Here is an 18,674-nt window from a genome sequence, read left to right as displayed (position 1 = left end):
ACAGCATTGATCGTAGTATAGCCTTTTTAGGGTTATTCCCCTTGGTTTGGCTTTGTACGTGTGGGGTGAAGAGTTTCGTAATAGGTCAGTTATGTTTAATGTGGACAATTTGGCTGTAGTTAAGCTAGCTAACAAGTAAACGGCAAGAGACTTGAAAGTATAGCGTTTATTATAAGCCTTTATGCTAAAATGTTTACAACTGAACATTGTGTTCAAAGCTAGGCATGTTCCAGGCACAAAAAATAATATAGCAGATGCTCTGTCCCGATTTCATTGGCAGACGTTTCACAGCCTGGCACCGGGTGCAGAGAGTTGCAAGACACAGATCCTGCAGAACGTTTGGGCCTGGAGGGATTGAGGAATTGAGGATAGTCGAGCTTGTAGAAAAGACTTTAGCCCCATCCACAAGAATAAGTTACTAGCAAGCATGGAGAGAATTCTTAAGCTATGGAAACAGTAAGTCTTGGAAAGGAAAATATAGTGTCAGAAAGGGCGCAAATTATCCTAGGTTTTATGCTGCATTTGATATAGAAAGGCTTGTCACACACCACAATTTCAGGAAAATAAGCAGGTATTTCCTTTTTTGGACAGCTATGGTGGGGATGTGATCCAGTTCAAGGTGTGTTGAAGGGGTTGAGTAAGGAACAACTGAAAAAAAAACTGTTAAGGAAACCAGAGACTTTTGATCTTTTGTAGCAGTTATTACAGTTACCTCTTTGTTGTTATAATGAGTTTAAAACTTTATTATTTAGGCTATGCATGTTGTGGTTATTTTTTGGGGCTTTTAAAGCATCAGAGTTACTAGGTTTATGAAGGCAGGTAGGTATGTAAAGAGGAGAGATTCTTGGAGCAAGACAGAATATGCATTTGGTTAAGAGCATCTAAAGCAGATAAATTGGGAAGACATAAGTGGGTTTGCTTAAATGAGAATGGTGTTAAGTGTTCCTGCCCAGTGGAAGAATGGAAAAAGTTTCCCAAAAAAATTAGGGGCTCAAAACAGTGAAATGTTTTCACCAATCAGATGGTAACAAAGTGACGAGTTTACTATGGAAAACATTGATTAGTTTAGGTAAAGATGCTAGGCAATATGATAAGGATAACACATTTGTTGCAGATTGGGGCGGCAAGATGGGCAGCATTGTATGCAGAAGAGCCAATTTATGGCCACTCACTTGGACTCCCAAGTTCCAGGCATGAAGTGGTATGGAAGGAAAAAACAGGGCGAGTCTGTGGCCTAGTTTAAGAGAATTCTGCTTGATTAGAGGATGTCCTGATAGGTTATTAATTCATCTAGCTGAAAATGATTTAGTAAATCAATCTGGTTTAGCATTGATAAAACAAACGAAAGTGGACTTATCTGTCATAAAAAAGCATCTAGGGTGGAACATGCTTAATTTGGACGGAATTCTTACTTCGGAAGCAATGGAGAGGAGCAAAGTGTCATGTGGCAACACCATTCGGCTCATGACCCTGTTGTCTGCAAAGTAATTGCACTTGTCACTGCCCGCTTAGTAGTAAAATATAGTAAAATTATGTGTTTAGTGAATTCTCTAGAGTTTTTGTCCCCTGTGTCATTACACCTGCAGCACCATTTAAATCAAGTCCCTTTTAACTGCAAGGTAACAGCACTTTGGACTGCCTGTTTATTTTTAAATTTCTGGCTTCAGCGATGGCCCTAGAGCTTTTGGACACTGCACCTGCTGCACCATTCAAATCATGACCCTATTGTCTGCAAGGTAACCACACGAGTGGCTGCCTGTCTAGTTTTAAATTTGAACAATAATCTAGGTTTAGTGAGTTCCTTAGAGCTGTTGGCCCTGGTGCCACTGCATCTGCTGCACCATTCGAATCCAGTCCCTTTTAACTGCAAAGTAACTGCACTTGTGGCTGCCTGTTTAGTAGTCATGTATAGTAATGTGTGTTTAGAGGAGCTCTGACAACTTTTAGGCCGGTTGCTACTGCACCTGCTGCAGTATTCAAATCATGACCCTTTTGTCTGCAACGTAACTGCACTTGTGGATGCCTGTTTAGTAGTAAAATATAGCATAGCTCTTGTACATTAACTTTATTTTTTATGTGCAATATTTATTACAACATTTAGAATCTGATCATAATGACCCAATAGATTAAGTTAAAAAAAATCAATCTGATAATCCGTATGAAGGACAAAGAAAGGTACTGAGGCATGAATAGGAACTGCCACAAACATTCTAAGGCTAAAGCCTCGACTTTACACAACCAAGTAATAAAGCAAGCATTCCAGCATACTGTTAGAAGCTGTATGCCTTTCCCATGGGACGAGATCTTATCTTAACAGTGAATGGGGCTTAAACAATGAGAACAGTTTAAAAGTATCTCCAATGTGTGCAGCCGGGGGAAATAAACAAACAAAAGAAAGGAAAAAAAAAAAGAATCACACAAGAGACAATGAACACAGTAATTCAGCAACTGGAACTGATAACAGCCCCCTTTAAGATATATTAAATACAAGAGGTTTCGCAAGCGCCGGGCAGGAGAAACCTAAGAAGGTGCTAACTGCTACCACAAAACTAGGTTATCCTCTTAGAAGTCTTTTTTTTTTAAACATAATTTTGTTGACATTTTATGAGTTTATCACAATTACATGAGCAGTATTTGCAAAAAGATTCAGTATAATTCTTATTTATCTCTTAGACAGGGTTACATACATTTCAATCCTGGGGTTGTGCATAGTGTCACATATTTCGTGCATAAGCTTACTGACCACCAATCTTTACATGCCCACTAGCCCAACACCTAGGTTTGCTTGGGATTTCCAGAACCCTTGTCTACCGCTTATTCCCTGCCCTCTCTCAGTGGGCGGTTCTGGCCACAGGCCTGGATTCAGGTAATGTCCTCATCAATGTTAGTCTTGATCCAATAAACACAAACATTTAAACCAATAAAAGGAAAAAAGGAAAAGGAAAACCAAGCAAATTCTGCATGCATAGGGGACAGAGAAGCATCTGATTCTAAGGATGCACTTATTAGTCTTATCAATTACATGATATATTCTGTACAGTCTGCAGGGTGAGGGGTGGCTGTCTCCTCATCCACAGACCTCATTCTCTCACCTACCGCTTATCTTTCCTACTACTAGGGCAACTTGTTCGCCTTCCTATTGTTGATAATCCGTGCATGCCCCCACCCTGCGGAGCCAAGACCTTCTGTGTGGAATGTGCAAAACACTCACCATCACTCCCAGTCTCCTCCCCAACACCTTGTTCCCGCGCTGGGTTTTCCCAGCTCGCCAGCACTTCTTTCCACAAGTCTGCCATCGGTCGTCTCCGGATGCCCCACTCTCCCTCCCAACTCAAGGCTCTGCCCTCCGCTCCTGCCCAACTAATAACCTCTCTGTTCCAAGTGGCCACTTGTGGCCCAGAAGGGGATTTCCACACCAGTGCTATCAGTCTCTTAGCTAGGCCTAAGGTCAGGTCTATAAATCGATTCTCCACCTTTCGTTTGGGAGGACGTGAGTAACAAACAGATTTCTATAGTCAGCGCCAGGTCCCTACCCAGTACATCCTTTTCTTCCCCAGGATTCCCTCCCAATACACCTGCACGACGCCACAACTCCAAGGCATGTGTATAACCCCAGCATCCAAATAGGTACACCTCGGGCACTTTCTCATTTCGCCACCATAAGTAACATTGAGTCTATGAGGTGCCATATAAACCATTTGGATGTAGTTGAACTGCGTATACATAATTCTGGTGTTTCTAGATATTTTCTTATGGGACCATATTACCTTACCCCATTCTCCATCCGTGAGTTCCCCGTCTATCGTCCTTTCCCATTTACCCTGGAGAGCCCCCATAGGAGTAATAGCCGCGGCAGCCAAAACTTCATGGTGCCACTTAACTTGGTGTCCCGCAGTGCCCAAAGTGATCAGCGCATGCAGCAGCCGGTGGGTCGCCGGTACATCACTACTTCCACCCCACAGCCATCCAAAGGTACGAACCAAAGCTTTGTACTGCAGGAACCAGCCAGAAGGAAGGCCATAGCTATCCATCAAATCTGCAAACCGGACTATTGAGCCATCTTGGTCGCAATCACCCACCGTATCTAAGCCCACCTCTGTCCATGACCCCAGCTGCTCAGCCGTAAACACGGTCACCGGATCAACATGGGGGAGCCCAATCAACGGCAGCGTGAGGGAGTACAACGGGATCCCACCCAGCGTACGCACACAGCGTTTCCAAGTGTGTATGGCTGTAAGTTGCAACACCGACTTGTATTGGACAGTGACTGCCAGTCTCAATAATTTGGCCAACAATGTATCCGTTTTACCATTTGGTTCCATTAGCCATGTTCCCGCCTCATTCACTCCCTCTACCCACTGCGCCAGGGCAGCCAACATGTACAACTCAAAATCTGGCACACCCAGGCCTCCTTCCTCCATCGGGCGTTGTAACGTCCGCAGTGAGACCCTTCGTCTGTCATCACCCCCATATCAAGTCCCTCACCAAGGCATTCAAAGGTCGGAACCATCCCCGAAGCATCAGGGTTGGTAAATTGACAAAAAAAATACAACAGTCTCTGCAACATAATCATCTTAAGTAGGGAGATTCGCACCATGATCGGCAATTGCAGTGAGCACCAGAAATGTACACAAGTCCGGAGCGACCGTAGCGCCCTGTCCAGGTTCCCGTCCCTTAGGTCCTCCAGAAAATGACACACGTGTATTCCAAGATATTTAAATGAGTGGGGAGCCCAGTTAATGTTGGTTGGCAATATCTCCGGCCGGGGTTTCGGTCCCAACAGAGGGAACAGGTAGGTCTTTTTCTTGTTAACCCGTAAGCCCAACAGTGCCTTAAACCACTCCAGGAGTGCAAGCACAGCTGAGGTGCCAGGTAACTCCCCTCCCAGGTATCCCAACAGAACATCAGCATACAATGAAATCATATGCATCCGCCCGTCTAATCTAAGCCCTATCCCTCCTCCACCCTGCCGGATCAGCTCTGCAAGTGGTTCAGTTGACAGGGCAAATAATAGGGGCGAAAGGGGGCACCCCTACCGAGTTCCCCGTTGTATCCGGTATTGGAAAGATACAGATTTCCCAGTTTTGACCCCCGCAGTCGGCGATTCATACAACAGTTGGACGCACTTCACCCAACCCTCCCCAAGGCCCAACCAAAGCATAGTCTCAAAAAGGTACTCCCATCCTACCGTGTCAAAGGCCTTCTCTAGATTGACTGACAGGGCAGCCTCCGAGGGCATGGATCTAGTCTCCTTGTGAAACAGAACATAGTACAACCTGCACAGATTATAGAAGTATTACGGGAGGGGATGAATCAGTTTTGGTCTGCATGGATGATGGAGTGCATATGCGGAAGCAATCTAAGCGCCAATATTTTACTAAGGATTTTAAAATCAAGGTTGAGAGTGGTCGTTACTCTGTTACTGGGACGTTGACCTCTTTAGTCTTAGGAAGGGGTATCACCAACTCACTCTGGATCGACTCAGAGGCCCCCACGGTGCAGGGACTCGGTATACAGGTTCACCAATCTTGGCGCCAATAGGTCCATATAAGTTACATAAAACTCTGCCGGGAGTCCATCGGGACACGGTGTCTTCCCCTTTGCCATGTCTGCAATACAAGCACTTACCTCACGTAGGGTCACTGGGCCTCCCAAGTCATCCTGCACCGGTTCGTCCAGTGCCCGTAATGGCAACCCTTCCAGGAAATCCCGGATATCAGAACGAGGGACCGGCCCGGGGCTAGTGTAGAACTTCTCGTAAAAGGTACAGAACAGGGTATTGATGGCGTCAGGGTCATGAACCAACTCCCCTGAGTCCGTCTGGACCTGCGTAATTGATGTCCCTCTACTTTCAGGCTTAATCAACCACGCCAATAGACAGCCGGCCCTCCCCTCCTCTTTCTGCACTCTGTCTAGGTATTCCCTATAACTGTGGCACCTCAGCCTCTCTAAAGCACAGCTATAACTAGCGTGGGCTTCCTGTAAAGGCTCAGCAGAGTTGGCCTCCTGCCCCTGAACAATGCCCAGATGCCGAATCCGAGACTCCATATCCAATAATTCTTGCCTAATATCCCGCTGTGCACCAATCGAGTGGCTCCTCACCACCACCTTAAATGCCTCTCATTCCAATAACACAGAGGACGCAGACTCGGCATTAATTGGGAAATACGTCTCGATAAGAGCCCTCAGGGTATCCCTGAAAGGCACATCTTCTAACGCAAGTGGGCTCAATCTCCACAGCGGAATCAGGGGCTGTCTCTCAAGAGGCTGTGGAGTCAACAGCAGAGGGCTGTGATCTGAAAGGGTCCCACCCAGATTCTCCGTTTACGTAATGGATGCACTAAAGTCCGGCGTGCACAGAAAGGTGTCCAACCTGGTGTGTACTTGGTGTATTGGGGAGAAATAAGCGTGTTCCCTATCAATCGCATGCAGCACCCTCCAGATATCTTCTAGACCCCAATGACTTATCCAGTTTCGGAACCCCGCTGCCACCCAGTGTGTCTGTGATCCCGGAAGGGGATGGTGCGATCTATCTGCTGTAGTATCCGCCACACAGTTAAAATCACCCCCAATGACAGCATGTCCCCCATATAATCAACCAGCTGAGCCAAGAGGGTGGTGAGGAATGTCAACTGATCTACATTAGGTGCATACACACTCCCAAACAGCACCTCTCTTCCAGCCAATCTCCCAGCCACCAAAACATACCTACCCTCACTGTCCACCTTAGTGTGGGTGTGCTCAAAGGGAACCCCTGGCCTCACCCATATTAATACCCCCCCCTAGCAAAGGCAAAGTAGGTAGTAGCACGTCGCCACTAGTCAGATGGGTCTCTTCCAAGAGGGCTACATGCACGTCTCTCCTCTTTAAATATGCCTATATCTTGTATCTTTTGGCCATGGACCCCATCCCCCTTATGTTCCATGTAGTGAACTTGAATGTTTTATGCATTGATTGGGATGATATCCATGCCGTCCCCAAACACCCCCACCACACCCCTGACTGCTAATACTCCAGTCTTTACTCCTCCGCCCCCGTCTGCATGCACAAAACAATAATTAATAACAAACATCCCCAATTGGACAACTCCCCGACCCCAGAGCGGTCTTGCAACGGCCATCTGCCCAAACCGCAAACAAAACTGCATCAACTAGTTAAGGCCCAAAGCCGCTAGCACACGGACCTAAGGGGGAGCACGACAACCACAAGAGGTGCCCAACAGAGGCACAAATATTCACCCATGGTGCGCCAGCCCTGGCTGGCTGCTCCGATCTACACACAGGGACGCACCCAGCCACCCTCCTCGGAGATCCAAGCTTAAGGATAGAGGGCCAGGTGAGGGGGAACAGGGAGGGGGAGCGCAGCTCAAGAGAAGAAAGGTGGAGAGTAAAAGGAAATGGAATTACCAGCCCACAGATCATAACATCTCATCGGCTGTGTGCGGAGTCACATCTGGCAGCTGAACACTGCCACTACAGGACATGTCCTAATCAGACCCGTCACTCCCTCTCTTTGATTCTGAGCCCCTCTCCAATGACAATCGCTGGCCCTGCATCATGACTGCCACTGCCTGCAGTGCCTCCTTTTCAGTCTGTGATGGACTCAGTTTCTTCGAGAGCCCCCGCCTCTGTCGTCTCCGCAATCTCTTCCCAGACTCTTGTTCTCCAGGCTGGGCCTCCTTTTTCTGTATCACAGGTAGTCCCTCCATTTTGTAGGCCTCAATCCATTCCCATGCTGCCTTGGGATCATCGCAAAAAGTGAGTCTTCCCGTCCAACATTATCCGAAATCAAGAAGGGAACATCAATGAACATTGGATCCCTTCTTCCCGCAGGGCCCCTTTAACCTCAAGAAAGGAGGTGCGGAGCCTCTGAACCTCCAGGGTGTAGTCAGGAAACAGCGACACCTTACTGTTTTCAACCACATACGGCCCTTCTGAGCGCGCTTTCTGTAATAACGCTTCTCGGTCTTTAAAGTGGAGCAGTCTAGCCACCACAAGGCCGGTGGCCTGGAGGGCATGTGGTGTGCTCTTTCCAATGTGTAGAACTGGGACAGGCCCTCTGGCACCACCACTTCACAGAACCAACCCTCCAAATACTGGATCATGTCGTTTTCCTCCACTCCTTCTGGTAAACCCCGGACACTCACATTATTCCTCCGGTTCCACCCCTCCGCATCCTGGGCTCTCCTTTCCAATATGCTAACTCTGCTGGATAATTCCCCCACCTGGCTGGTCAGAGCTTGTTGCGTCGGGGAAATAACCACTAAGGAGGATTCGGTCTGTTTCACCCTGTCTGCTTATTTAGCATGTTCCATCCTCAGCAGGCCCAAGCCCACTGCCAGAGTACGGATATCTTGGTGCAGTTTCGCCTTAGTGTCAGCAATAGCTTCTAGTATTTTAGCCAGCTGCTGCTGGACACGGATTTCTGAAAGTTCACCCCCTGGCTCCTTTTGCACCTGGTCAGGCGTAGTGTCCTCATGTTCAGGGGGAGGCCCCACCTGTTTTCCTCTGAACTTTCCCATCACCAGGGGATTGTGATATCCAACTGAGGATCTGGTTCGCCCCTCTCTAGGTGGTCAGGGAGCAGCTGCCAGAATCTCAGCCCCACACCACTCCAGCGATAGGTTGCAGCGCCTCACTCTGTGGCTTGCTTGTCCCCACAACCTTCGCCTTTTAAACGACCCCTCACCGCAACAGTATAGGAATCCACTAGGTCTCTCTACTTGTGCCCTTCCCACAAGTTTTGCACATGCAGCACCTTAGCTCAGACCCTGTCACCCGGTCAATGGCTCCTCTCCATAGCAAACTCAAGTGGGGGCCATGTAGTTTTGCAGTTCTTCCCGGCTCCTCCGTGCCTGGGCTGTGCTTTATAGTTCTAGCCAGGGACCCACTCAGTCCCGAATCCACTCTACCGGCCTTCCTGGACCCCAGACTGGTCCGTGACCTCTTCTGTCCTCTCCGGTTGCCTCTGCTCCACACTGCCACTCAGTCAGCCTCCTATCTGCGTCTTCTGCCTCGGTTCAGGGTGATCTGCCAGGTTCACAGGCCATATATAGTGCCTCCTGGTCAGTCTGCATCGCCCCAGAGTTCTGATGCTCCCCCCCCCCACCCCCATCCCGGGCCAGGTGACACGACCCGCAATACCGTGGCCCACTGGCATGGTCAGCTCCGCATTTGCCCGGCTTCTGGGTGCTGGTTCAGGTTGTGTTACGGGGCTCCAGTCAGGACAAGTGCGCTCTGCTGTTCCCCGCGGGGTGGATCGAGGGGTGGATCGTGCTTCACACACCTAGCCAGTGACCTCGTTCAGGCCGGATCCTCCCTATGAGCCTCTCTAGGCTCTAGACCAGTCTGCTGCCTTCTCCGTCACACAGGACACCCAAGCAGGTCACCAGCCGCCTCTGGTCCACGGCGCTGTTCAATCGGCCTCACTTGGTGCCACCACCTCCCTCCTCGATTCGGAGTGACTCACCGGGGAGTAAGCCGCCGCAGCGCCTCCTGCTTCACCGGTATCCTCCCAGGCTCCTCCGCTGATCTCCTCCAGCCGGTGGACACAATCCGCAGCCCAGTGCCTTCCGGCCTGGTCTGACCCACTTTCTCCTGGCCTCCGGATGTGGCCGCAGTGAGTCTCGAGAAGTTCCCGGCCAGGGTGGCTCCGCACCACTCTCCGGATCTCGTACAGCCCCCCACGAAGCCACGGGCCGCCGATGCCACTCTGAGCTCTGGAGTCCACCACCAACAGGTCACCTCTTCCACAGTGGTCTGGTCTGAGCTCTTCTCCTCCGCCTCTTCTCCGACGGGGACTCAGGCCGCCATCTTGTCCCGGCCTCAGCAGTCCACGCACTTTCACCGCTCCACTCTCCCTTCACCCCAAGACCTCGAAGAAGCGAGATTATGCCCCGGGGCACCACTGGCGGGTTGGGCCTCCAGCAATGCGCCCTCGGGCCCCAGCCGTCGCCACGATAGGATAATTTCCTAGGCTAGCGCAGAGCTCTCGGCTCACGCGTCTGCCGTCGACGGTTCTTAATCCACGCCCCTTCCATCTAGAAGTATGAACCAAACAACTACAACTGAAATGTTTCAAGATAATAGGGTGATTTCTTGACTACGTGCACTCAAAGACGCCAGTTGAAAAATAAGTGCCTGCTCAAAACCCTACATAAGTCAATTAATGCCTATCGGGAATTATGAGAAACTGCTCTGTTAGAATAGGAGGAGATTAAATTATTATTTATCATTCACCCTCAAGTGCAAGGGTACTAATAGTCGGGGCAAAATGTTGGCTGATTAACAAATTTGTGGGATGTTGATAGGTATGAACAGACAGGATGGGGGGTGTTAGAAAACCATATTTATATGCTAGGGAGTCCCTAAACTACCTAGTGGTGCACTTGGGAACCGGATGTTACGAATGAATAAACCAGCTATGCGGTGTGAGACACTACTTCTTTAATGATCAGACCGGATATTCTAAATACCAAGCGAGTTTCAAGGGATTCACAACTCTATTGGTTTATAGAGACAAACATTAGTGATTCAGGAGTGAAAAGTAATCTATTGACACTTGATTTAGGGACTAATCCTGCAAATGGCTTAAAGCTCCATCTTAAATGTTGGCCACATATTGAGTTAACCCCAGAAAATTACAGTTATTGCCATGTGGTAATACACCAATACAAACTAAGACTACTATTTCAAACTGAGAACCTACAACTCAAGCTTGAAGATGTCAATTAAATTCAAGCTTCTTTAGAAACCTCTGAGGAATTAGCCCATCTCTGCTTACTTCTTTACATGACATCAAGGCCCCCTCAGTTCAACTTCTTAGGATACTGTCATTGAACACAGCGGGGTTTTGTCATAAAACTGGAGACCCCAATTAGGTCTCATGTTGGGTCACTATTCGAGCTTGCTTAGATCGTTATATTGACTACAGTATTGAAGGTCTTTGACCTGCAAAACGATGTCGTTCAGAAAGACTCATCCTCTGGGGCAAGGTATCTGCTGATTACTACTCAATATAAAATGATCACTGTTGACTGTGGGAGTGGTGACTGTCAATAGAGTTTCATACATGGCCCAACTTATTCCAAGGTATCATCATTACTCCCATACTTTTGGACTGGTCCCTGGCCTGTCCGATGATAGCCCAATCTCTTTGCTGGTTGTACAACAACTGCAGCATTCCTAAATTAACAGCTCTAATTCATAAAAGACAAATTACATGTCTTTGCAACATGCCTTATTTGTTGAAGGTCAGATACTTTGTGACTACAATAGCCGCAAAAACTCGGACTCTCCAGCCCAACCGGCAATTAAGAATGCCAGGTGGTCATGCCTTATTGATTACATTCTGGTACATGTTAGCAGCTGCCATAATGCAATACATTTTGAAGTAATAACTAGAACTGAAAGTGATCCTGAACTTTTGATTCCAAGTCTGAAGCAGGAAAATATTATTATAATTTGCAGCAGCTTCTTAATTAGCCCATCATAACACCCATTTTACTTTATCAAACAATCATAAAGGGGAAAAGTGGGATTCTAGAGTAGAATCAGATGCCTCACCACATTTTACAGTGTGATGACTCCTATCTTAGAAACTATTGACCAGAATTCCCTAAATCTCGTTATTCTGGATTTACACCAATCACCATTTCAGAAACTAGCTATTTAACCTTTTTGTTTTACAGGAATTGAGAAAAACTGGAATATGCCCTCTCCCCCCCCTCCCCCCCCCCCTCAATATCGTGGAACAACAGACTTATAAGGAGTTTAAGAAACTCTACAAATTGCTCTGCAGGGAAGTTAAAGAGAATATATAGAAGATGAAAGGAAGGCTTATAAATTGATTATAAGAGAAAATATAACTGTGGGAGATGAAATAAAGGGAGAATGTAATCGCTGTATTAGATCCAAGGATACGCTGGCATTGTGCAGATTGTTGGACACAGAAGTCTCTTTATTTCAAGCCTTCCAGTGATCCATGAAGTGCCAGACACTTGATTAAAGTACTTTTCCTTACAGTACCCCCACACTGCCTTCCTGAGAAGCCTGTGGCCTTTTCTATTTCACTACCAATGACAGTCCAGAGCTGAAGGGGTTAAAGGGCAAACAACTTCAACTCCCTCAGTTAACGCTCAGCAGACAGTGTTGTTAGACACTCGTTCTGTACATTTTTTTCACTATTTGTATTCATTACAAAAGGGCTTCGGTAGTGCCAGACATACAAAATGCAGTTAGCTGTACTGTAATCATCGAATGCACGTGTTGTGAATATGAACATTTTGACCAGCAGTATAAGCAAGGTACATCAGGCTGGCAAGGTCCAGCTACATTTATTTTTTCCATCTTAGCAGTTCAGTAAATGTGTGAAACATCAATCAGTAGGAACAACCGAGGTTTCTTTAAATGGAATTTCCATCACACTGCATGGGACTTCAACCCTAATATCGACACTGAATATTACTGGAACAGTTTGGCCGGAAATTCTTGCCAACATCGCAGGCAAAGCAATATGTTTGCAATGTTGTTGATACCACACAAGCTCCAGGAATGCAGTTTAAGTCCTGCAACGAGAAGTAGTCTGTGATTTACGTAATATTGCATGCTTTCAATGAAGGGAATGCACCAGTAGCGGCTGTTGTCAGAGGAGAGGGGAAGGGTGGGGGAAGACGACGAAAAATGAAAAAAGATTTTAAAAACTTGCTTGCAGCCCGCTGCATTGCAGTCTTATGCTCCTCTCGTGGCTCCGTTGCAAACAGACTCCCAGACTTCCCTGCAGCCAATCCTGAAGCTGTTCTCATGTCGTGCCGATTTGTGCTCCCAGGGATACTGGGAGCCTCTGCTTTGCTGTCTCCAACCCAGCAATGTGGCTGGGTTGGTGAGAGCATCAATGCGCATGATGGTTTGACTGGCCTGAGACGGCCATCCAACCAGTCATGCGCATTGATGACCGTGCATACCACTCCCCGTGGGTGCCCGTTATACCCCTGGTCCCGCCCCCAAGACTCCTGTAAACAAAATAAAACTACAATAAATGCTGGGTTATCATTTTTAAATATTATTTTACACTTCCAGTGGGGAGCAACGCTGCTCCGCCATAGCAGAGGAGCCGCCACTTGAATGCACATACGCTGCCACAGATAGATTTAGGCACTGATTTTAATTCCTTCACCAACATCACATGACCGTGATTACATTTTTGGTGAGACTTTAATGGATTTACCTCATCACAATAACATGCAACATATTCGGAAATGAGGCCATTAAAACCGAAGGTGTAGTGCTGCATGCTTACAACTTGGGGGCAGGGAGGGGCAGCAAGATATACATCAATTTTATTATAAAGCGTGAACTCGACCCGTGATGCAAAAGTCAGAGAACCCATGAATTCCTGCCTGATACACAGTGATCTTCAGCTAGCCCTTACCAATGCTAGATCGCTAATAAAACACAAATAAGAAATAGCCGATTTTATTCTCAACAAACTTGGCGTATTGTTCGTGACGGAAACTTAGGGTGGCGATACCTCTGACCCCGATTTTAAAATCGCGGTTCCTCACGGGTACAAAGTTTTCAGACATGTTAGACAACTAGAAAGAGGAGGGGCTTGCATTAATTAATCGTAGCAAACTAATCTCACATTGCTCAATAATCTCCTCGTCAGAATGTGAGGCTCTCCTTTTTTAAATTACTCCTCTAGAACAAGAGACGTTCAAAGGATTATTGATCTACCACCCACCAGGCCCAAGAAATAACTGTCTGGCTAACTTTCACTCATTAATAGAACTAGGTCTTCAATCCAACTTCTTCACCATTTTAGGTTACATGAACTTTCATCTAGAAGCAACAGTAGACAGAGACACACAGGAGCTCCTTGAAATGACATCAGAACTAGGACTCAGGCAGCTTATACAAGACCCCATGCATCTAGCAGGACACACTCTAGACTGTCTCTTTACCAACAATCCCGCCATTTCCAATCCATCCACTCTTCCTTTAACTTAGTCTGATCAATATGTTATATTATTTAGATATAAGTTGCCCCGAACTAACACTGCAAATACATCGAGCACCAAGACCATCAGTAGGCCTTGGCATTGAATTGAGTTGAGATTACTGGTAAACCAGCTAGCTCAAATCCAACCAGACCTTGAAATAGAAGCAGAGTCCCCAGCTATCAAATGCACCACTTGGCTTGAGTCCAATTTTGCAAAACTAGCACCTACTACCTTGATCAATAAAAATAGAAAGACACCATCAGCCCCTTGGTTTTCTGAAGCCCTGAGAGTAGATAGGCTTGTAGGAGGCAAGAAAGGATCTGGCGCAAAAATTAAAAAGCACCAGAAAAAGATCGGTATAAATCCATGCTTGCAGACTATAAGAAAAAGTTGATTGCGGAGACGAGCCAATACTACACATTGCAAATAGAAAATGCTGGTAATTTTAGTAAAGAACTTTTTCAGACCATAAAGAATTTGACTACAGTTACAAAAGACGACTCTGCTAATCATAATCAAGTGTTTTGCAATGCGCTTGCTCATTCATTCAAAACTAAGGTGGATCAAATCTATGATCTGCTTGCCAACTTTAAGTTAAATACTAATCTTACAGAACAGGAATCTACCACTGAAGCATAATTTTTAGAATTCACCCCTACATTTCCAACTTGAATAACTATGCTTCTTTCAGTTGCCAAATCAGGATCTCCAGATGATCCCTGTCCCCCTAGGATCCTACAAAACATCAGCCACTTTATAAGTCCGCATCTGTCCAGGATGTTTAATCAGATGCTCTCACAAGGACTTTTTCCTACTACTTGGAAACAGGCCTGTATCCTGCCGCTTCTTAAAAAACCTAACGAACACAATTGACCCTGCTAACTATCGTCCTATCGCGAGACTCCCTCATCCAGCGAAAATTATATAGAAATGAATAAATGTTGAACTCTCCACCTTTATCGCAGACAATCAAATCCTAGACCATAGTCGGTTTGGTTTCATGGCAATTCGCACTGAGATGGCTCTGATAAAAACTACAGAAGAAATTCGCACTGCACTGGATAGGGGAGGGTCGGCAGCTCTTATTCTGCTTGACCTGTCCGCAGCGTTTGATACTGTGGACCATGCTCTGCTGGTCCAACGCTTAAAAGCCATAGGGATAGGAGGAAAGGCCCTCTCCCTTTTAACATCGCTTTTATCACGCAGAGCCCAAACGGCACACCTAAGTATGTTTAAGTCAGCACCTTTTGTCCTGCCTTGTGGGGTTTCGCAGGGCTCCTTGTTGAGCCCTACGCTTTTTAACATACATGTCTCCGAACTTGCACCACTGATTAGAAGTTTTAATTTGATTCCTACTTCCTATGCCGACGATACCCAGTTGGTAATTTCGACAGTGGATAAGGATGTTAATCACACCCTCAACTTACATGACTGTATGATCACAATGAGCAGTTGGATGAGTAGGCATTGCTCGAAGTTGAATTCAAGCAAAACTGAGGTGGTTTTGTTTGGAAACCTCTTCCCACCTTGGTCTCCAACTTGGTGGCCAGACACCCTGGGTACCCATCCCACACCAGTAGTTAAAACCAAGAATCTTGGTGTCATTATAGACGAAAAACTTAAAGTCCCAGGTCTCCAAGGTTGTGTCTAATTCGTATTTTACCATTAAAACCTGAAGAAAAATTCTCCCATTCATTCCTGAAAACACCAGAAAGACGGTTGTGACCTCCCTAGTTTTATCGAAACCAGACTATTGTAATGGTCTACATGTATTAATCTCCAATCCAACCTACTTAGAAGCCTGCAGGCGGTTCAAAATGCCGCCGCTAGACTAGTCCTGGATGCTCCCAAAATATCAGTATATTAGGACAGGTATCCAGGATCTGCATTGGCTGCCAGTCTGTCAGTGTGTTAAATTTAAGGCTCTCTGCATTGCCCACAAGGCACTGCACAGAGAATGTCTGAAATTTCTCTGGGATATTTTCAGCTGGTATTCCCCAAATAGACCCCTGCGATCGGCCAATGGCAATTTGATGCCCACTGCTAGAATCAAAAAGGTGAACTGGGGTGGAAGGAGTTTCAGCTATAATACCATCAAGCAGTGGAACTCCCTTCCAAAATATATTAGGATGATTCCCACCCTTCTTGAGTTTAGAAAACAACTCAAGACGTGGCTTTTTAGAAGCTAGCTTTCCTGGCATAGTATGCAGAACCAGAAGCGCCAAGACACTCATGGGTATAAGTGCGCTATATAAGTTGCAATAACATAACATAACCCGAAGGTGTGAGAGTGCTTTACATAAGAACCAGTTGTATTACAGACAGACACATTTATTTCTAGGCATCGGGATATTAAGTTATTTGCCCAGAATCACAGGATGTTTGAGCCTCCCGTCAGACTTGAACCTGGTTACCCAGCTTCAAGGTCAGCCGCTCTAGCCGCTAAGCCACACCCTCTCCCCAAGAGCCATTGCGGTTCAGCAACATCAACCTACTGACTGGTCCCTCTTCAGCCCCTTCAAGACCACCTGATGGACCACCAAGCTAGTCGAGACAGCTACAAGGCAATGGGACATTTTATGTGGACGAGGGAAGCTCGCTGTTCCGATGACCATGTGGCATCTGTTCTCCGAGACGTACAGGTTCTCTAAACCTTTTTTCTAAGCAAAAACTGCAATGATTACCACTGCTCATGATTTTCTGCCTAATGCGTTGCCTAACTGCTGTGCTTTGAAGCTCTACCATTTAGTGATATACAAGAACTGCATTCTAACCCAATAAAATCAATGAAAGTCATGAAAAATGTAAACACTTACAGGAAAAAGTGCGGAAGGTTTGTATGCCACTTCAGGTAAAGATTCTCCTTTGGAAAAGCCAATTGCCTGGATATCAAAGGTAAAAGCTGCTCGTCCTCTTCCTTGACCCCTCCCCGCCATCACGAGTTGTGCAGTAATAAACTTGCATACAATCTAAAAGAGAAAAAACACATATGAGCAAAAAATGTTAAGGACTTAACTTCAAGGTGGAGCATGGTTAGATGCTTTTAAAGACTAAAGCCCTTCACAAATGCTAGTGTCACACAGTCCTACAAAAAGGAGTGAGCTAGTTTTGTAAATATTTTTAGCTCGACCTTGGTCAGCGCATGCGCTGCTCTGCGAGGCATGTTGTATTAGAGTATGCACTTGAAGCTCTGCCCGATCTCACCCAGATATTTCATTGGCTTGTGTCTTTGTCCTTTGTAAATGCTGGCATCTGATTCAGTAATCAGCTTGTTAGTCCCTCCTTAATACCGCCCTGATTTCATTTGTAGCCTCTCACAAGGACTGGCCCTTCTACTTCTGTTGTTACACCGTCTGAGTTATTTAGTCTGTATTTCTTTCGTGAGTTTTGTCTTACTGCAGGCACGACATGCGTTGCAGCAACATTCCGCATGCCATGAGCACTTTCACTTTCCAAGCAGCCGCGGGAATGGCGGCTGCTTCTTTGGAATGCCAAACGTCTCACATTTAAGAGACTTTGAGCTCTTGGCATTGCAAATGACAATAGCTTAAACTCTTGCAAATGCGACACCTTTGCTTTACAAATTTTGTTTTGTAGGTTGTTTCAAAGCGCCCCATGTCGCGCTTGCACTTAATAGAGGCCACGCCCCTTTCTTTAGACGTACCTTGTCTAAAGAAAGGGTCCATGACCTTTACTAAGTGCAAGCGCCGCATGGGGCGCTTGGAAACAGTTGCAATTCAATAGGTCTCGCATTTGCGAGAATTTAAGCTATTGATAGTTACAGTGCCAATAGCTGAAATTCTCGTAAATGCAAGACCTATTGCATTGCAAATGCTTGTTCTTTGTTTTCTTTTAGTTCAGCTCATATGGGACAACATTGAATAATAACTTACAATACATACTGAACAAATAATTTCAGGTTGAAAAACGATATTACACGGACCTTTCCAATCTGTTGAGTGCACCCATTTTTTAGATGCAACTTTAAAACTAGCTTTATTTTGAGTTAGGACACTTTGAATGTCTCAACCGCAGGACAGAATCCGATAGATGGCGTTCACTTTTTAGTTATACTAATGTAGAGCAACATGTAAGAGACGAATATGTTGAAAAGGAGTAAATATATGTGACGAAGAACGATATATACACATGCAGTTATTTGAAGCTACTGAGGAACTCTGCGGCTCAATAGAGACAAGAGGTCGGAGACAGCCTTCACTCACACACACGGAGAACTGAGTGACAAGATGGATCTTATGGAATGAGGCACATGCCTTGTATACCGTCCACTCCCTTTGATGCTAGAGATTTTGTGGCTACAGGTAGAACAAATAAAAAAAACAGGAATTTTGAAATCCCAATGCATAGCATATAATTTATTGCCCAAAAAATAAAAAATAAAAGATAAACAGTGTAACGGTATCCTTAAGAGCCCATGACCGCACTGATGTGCTGCTATGGGGCAGTCGCAAATTCACGCCTTCTGTGGGTGAAGTGAATTAGTGAAAGAGGGAGTGACAGCTGAAGCAGACGCTTAGTCTTTCACTGAGTAGGCAGTACCCACCTACCGTTCAAAGGTGGGACAGAGATCCTCTTGACAGCAAATATACTAAGTGTCTGTAACCACCTGCATGGGAATATCTGAAGGGTCCATGGGCACCCCCAAATCCCCATC

General features: G+C 46.1%; 1 protein-coding gene across 4 annotated transcripts in view; it reads right to left on the bottom strand.

Moving 5' to 3' along the window:
* The window catches only part of POLR3G (RNA polymerase III subunit G), a 282,487-nt gene that overhangs the window by 220,729 nt on the left and 43,084 nt on the right, over window positions 1–18,674 (bottom strand). For all 4 annotated transcript variants that reach the window (XM_085632459.1, XM_085632457.1, XM_085632458.1 and 1 more), the window contains exon 2: window positions 16,816–16,968. In XM_085632459.1, the coding sequence (XP_085488585.1) occupies window positions 16,816–16,935 (120 nt within the window). In that variant the 5' untranslated portion in view covers window positions 16,936–16,968. The remainder of the gene's footprint in view (window positions 1–16,815; window positions 16,969–18,674) is intronic.

This window comes from Triturus cristatus, chromosome 2_1, assembly GCF_964204655.1.
Source record: "Triturus cristatus chromosome 2_1, aTriCri1.1, whole genome shotgun sequence".
Classification (NCBI taxonomy): Eukaryota; Metazoa; Chordata; class Amphibia; order Caudata; family Salamandridae; genus Triturus; species Triturus cristatus.
Note: the sequence above shows the minus strand (reverse complement) of the source record. Positions and strands in the feature narration are given on the sequence as shown.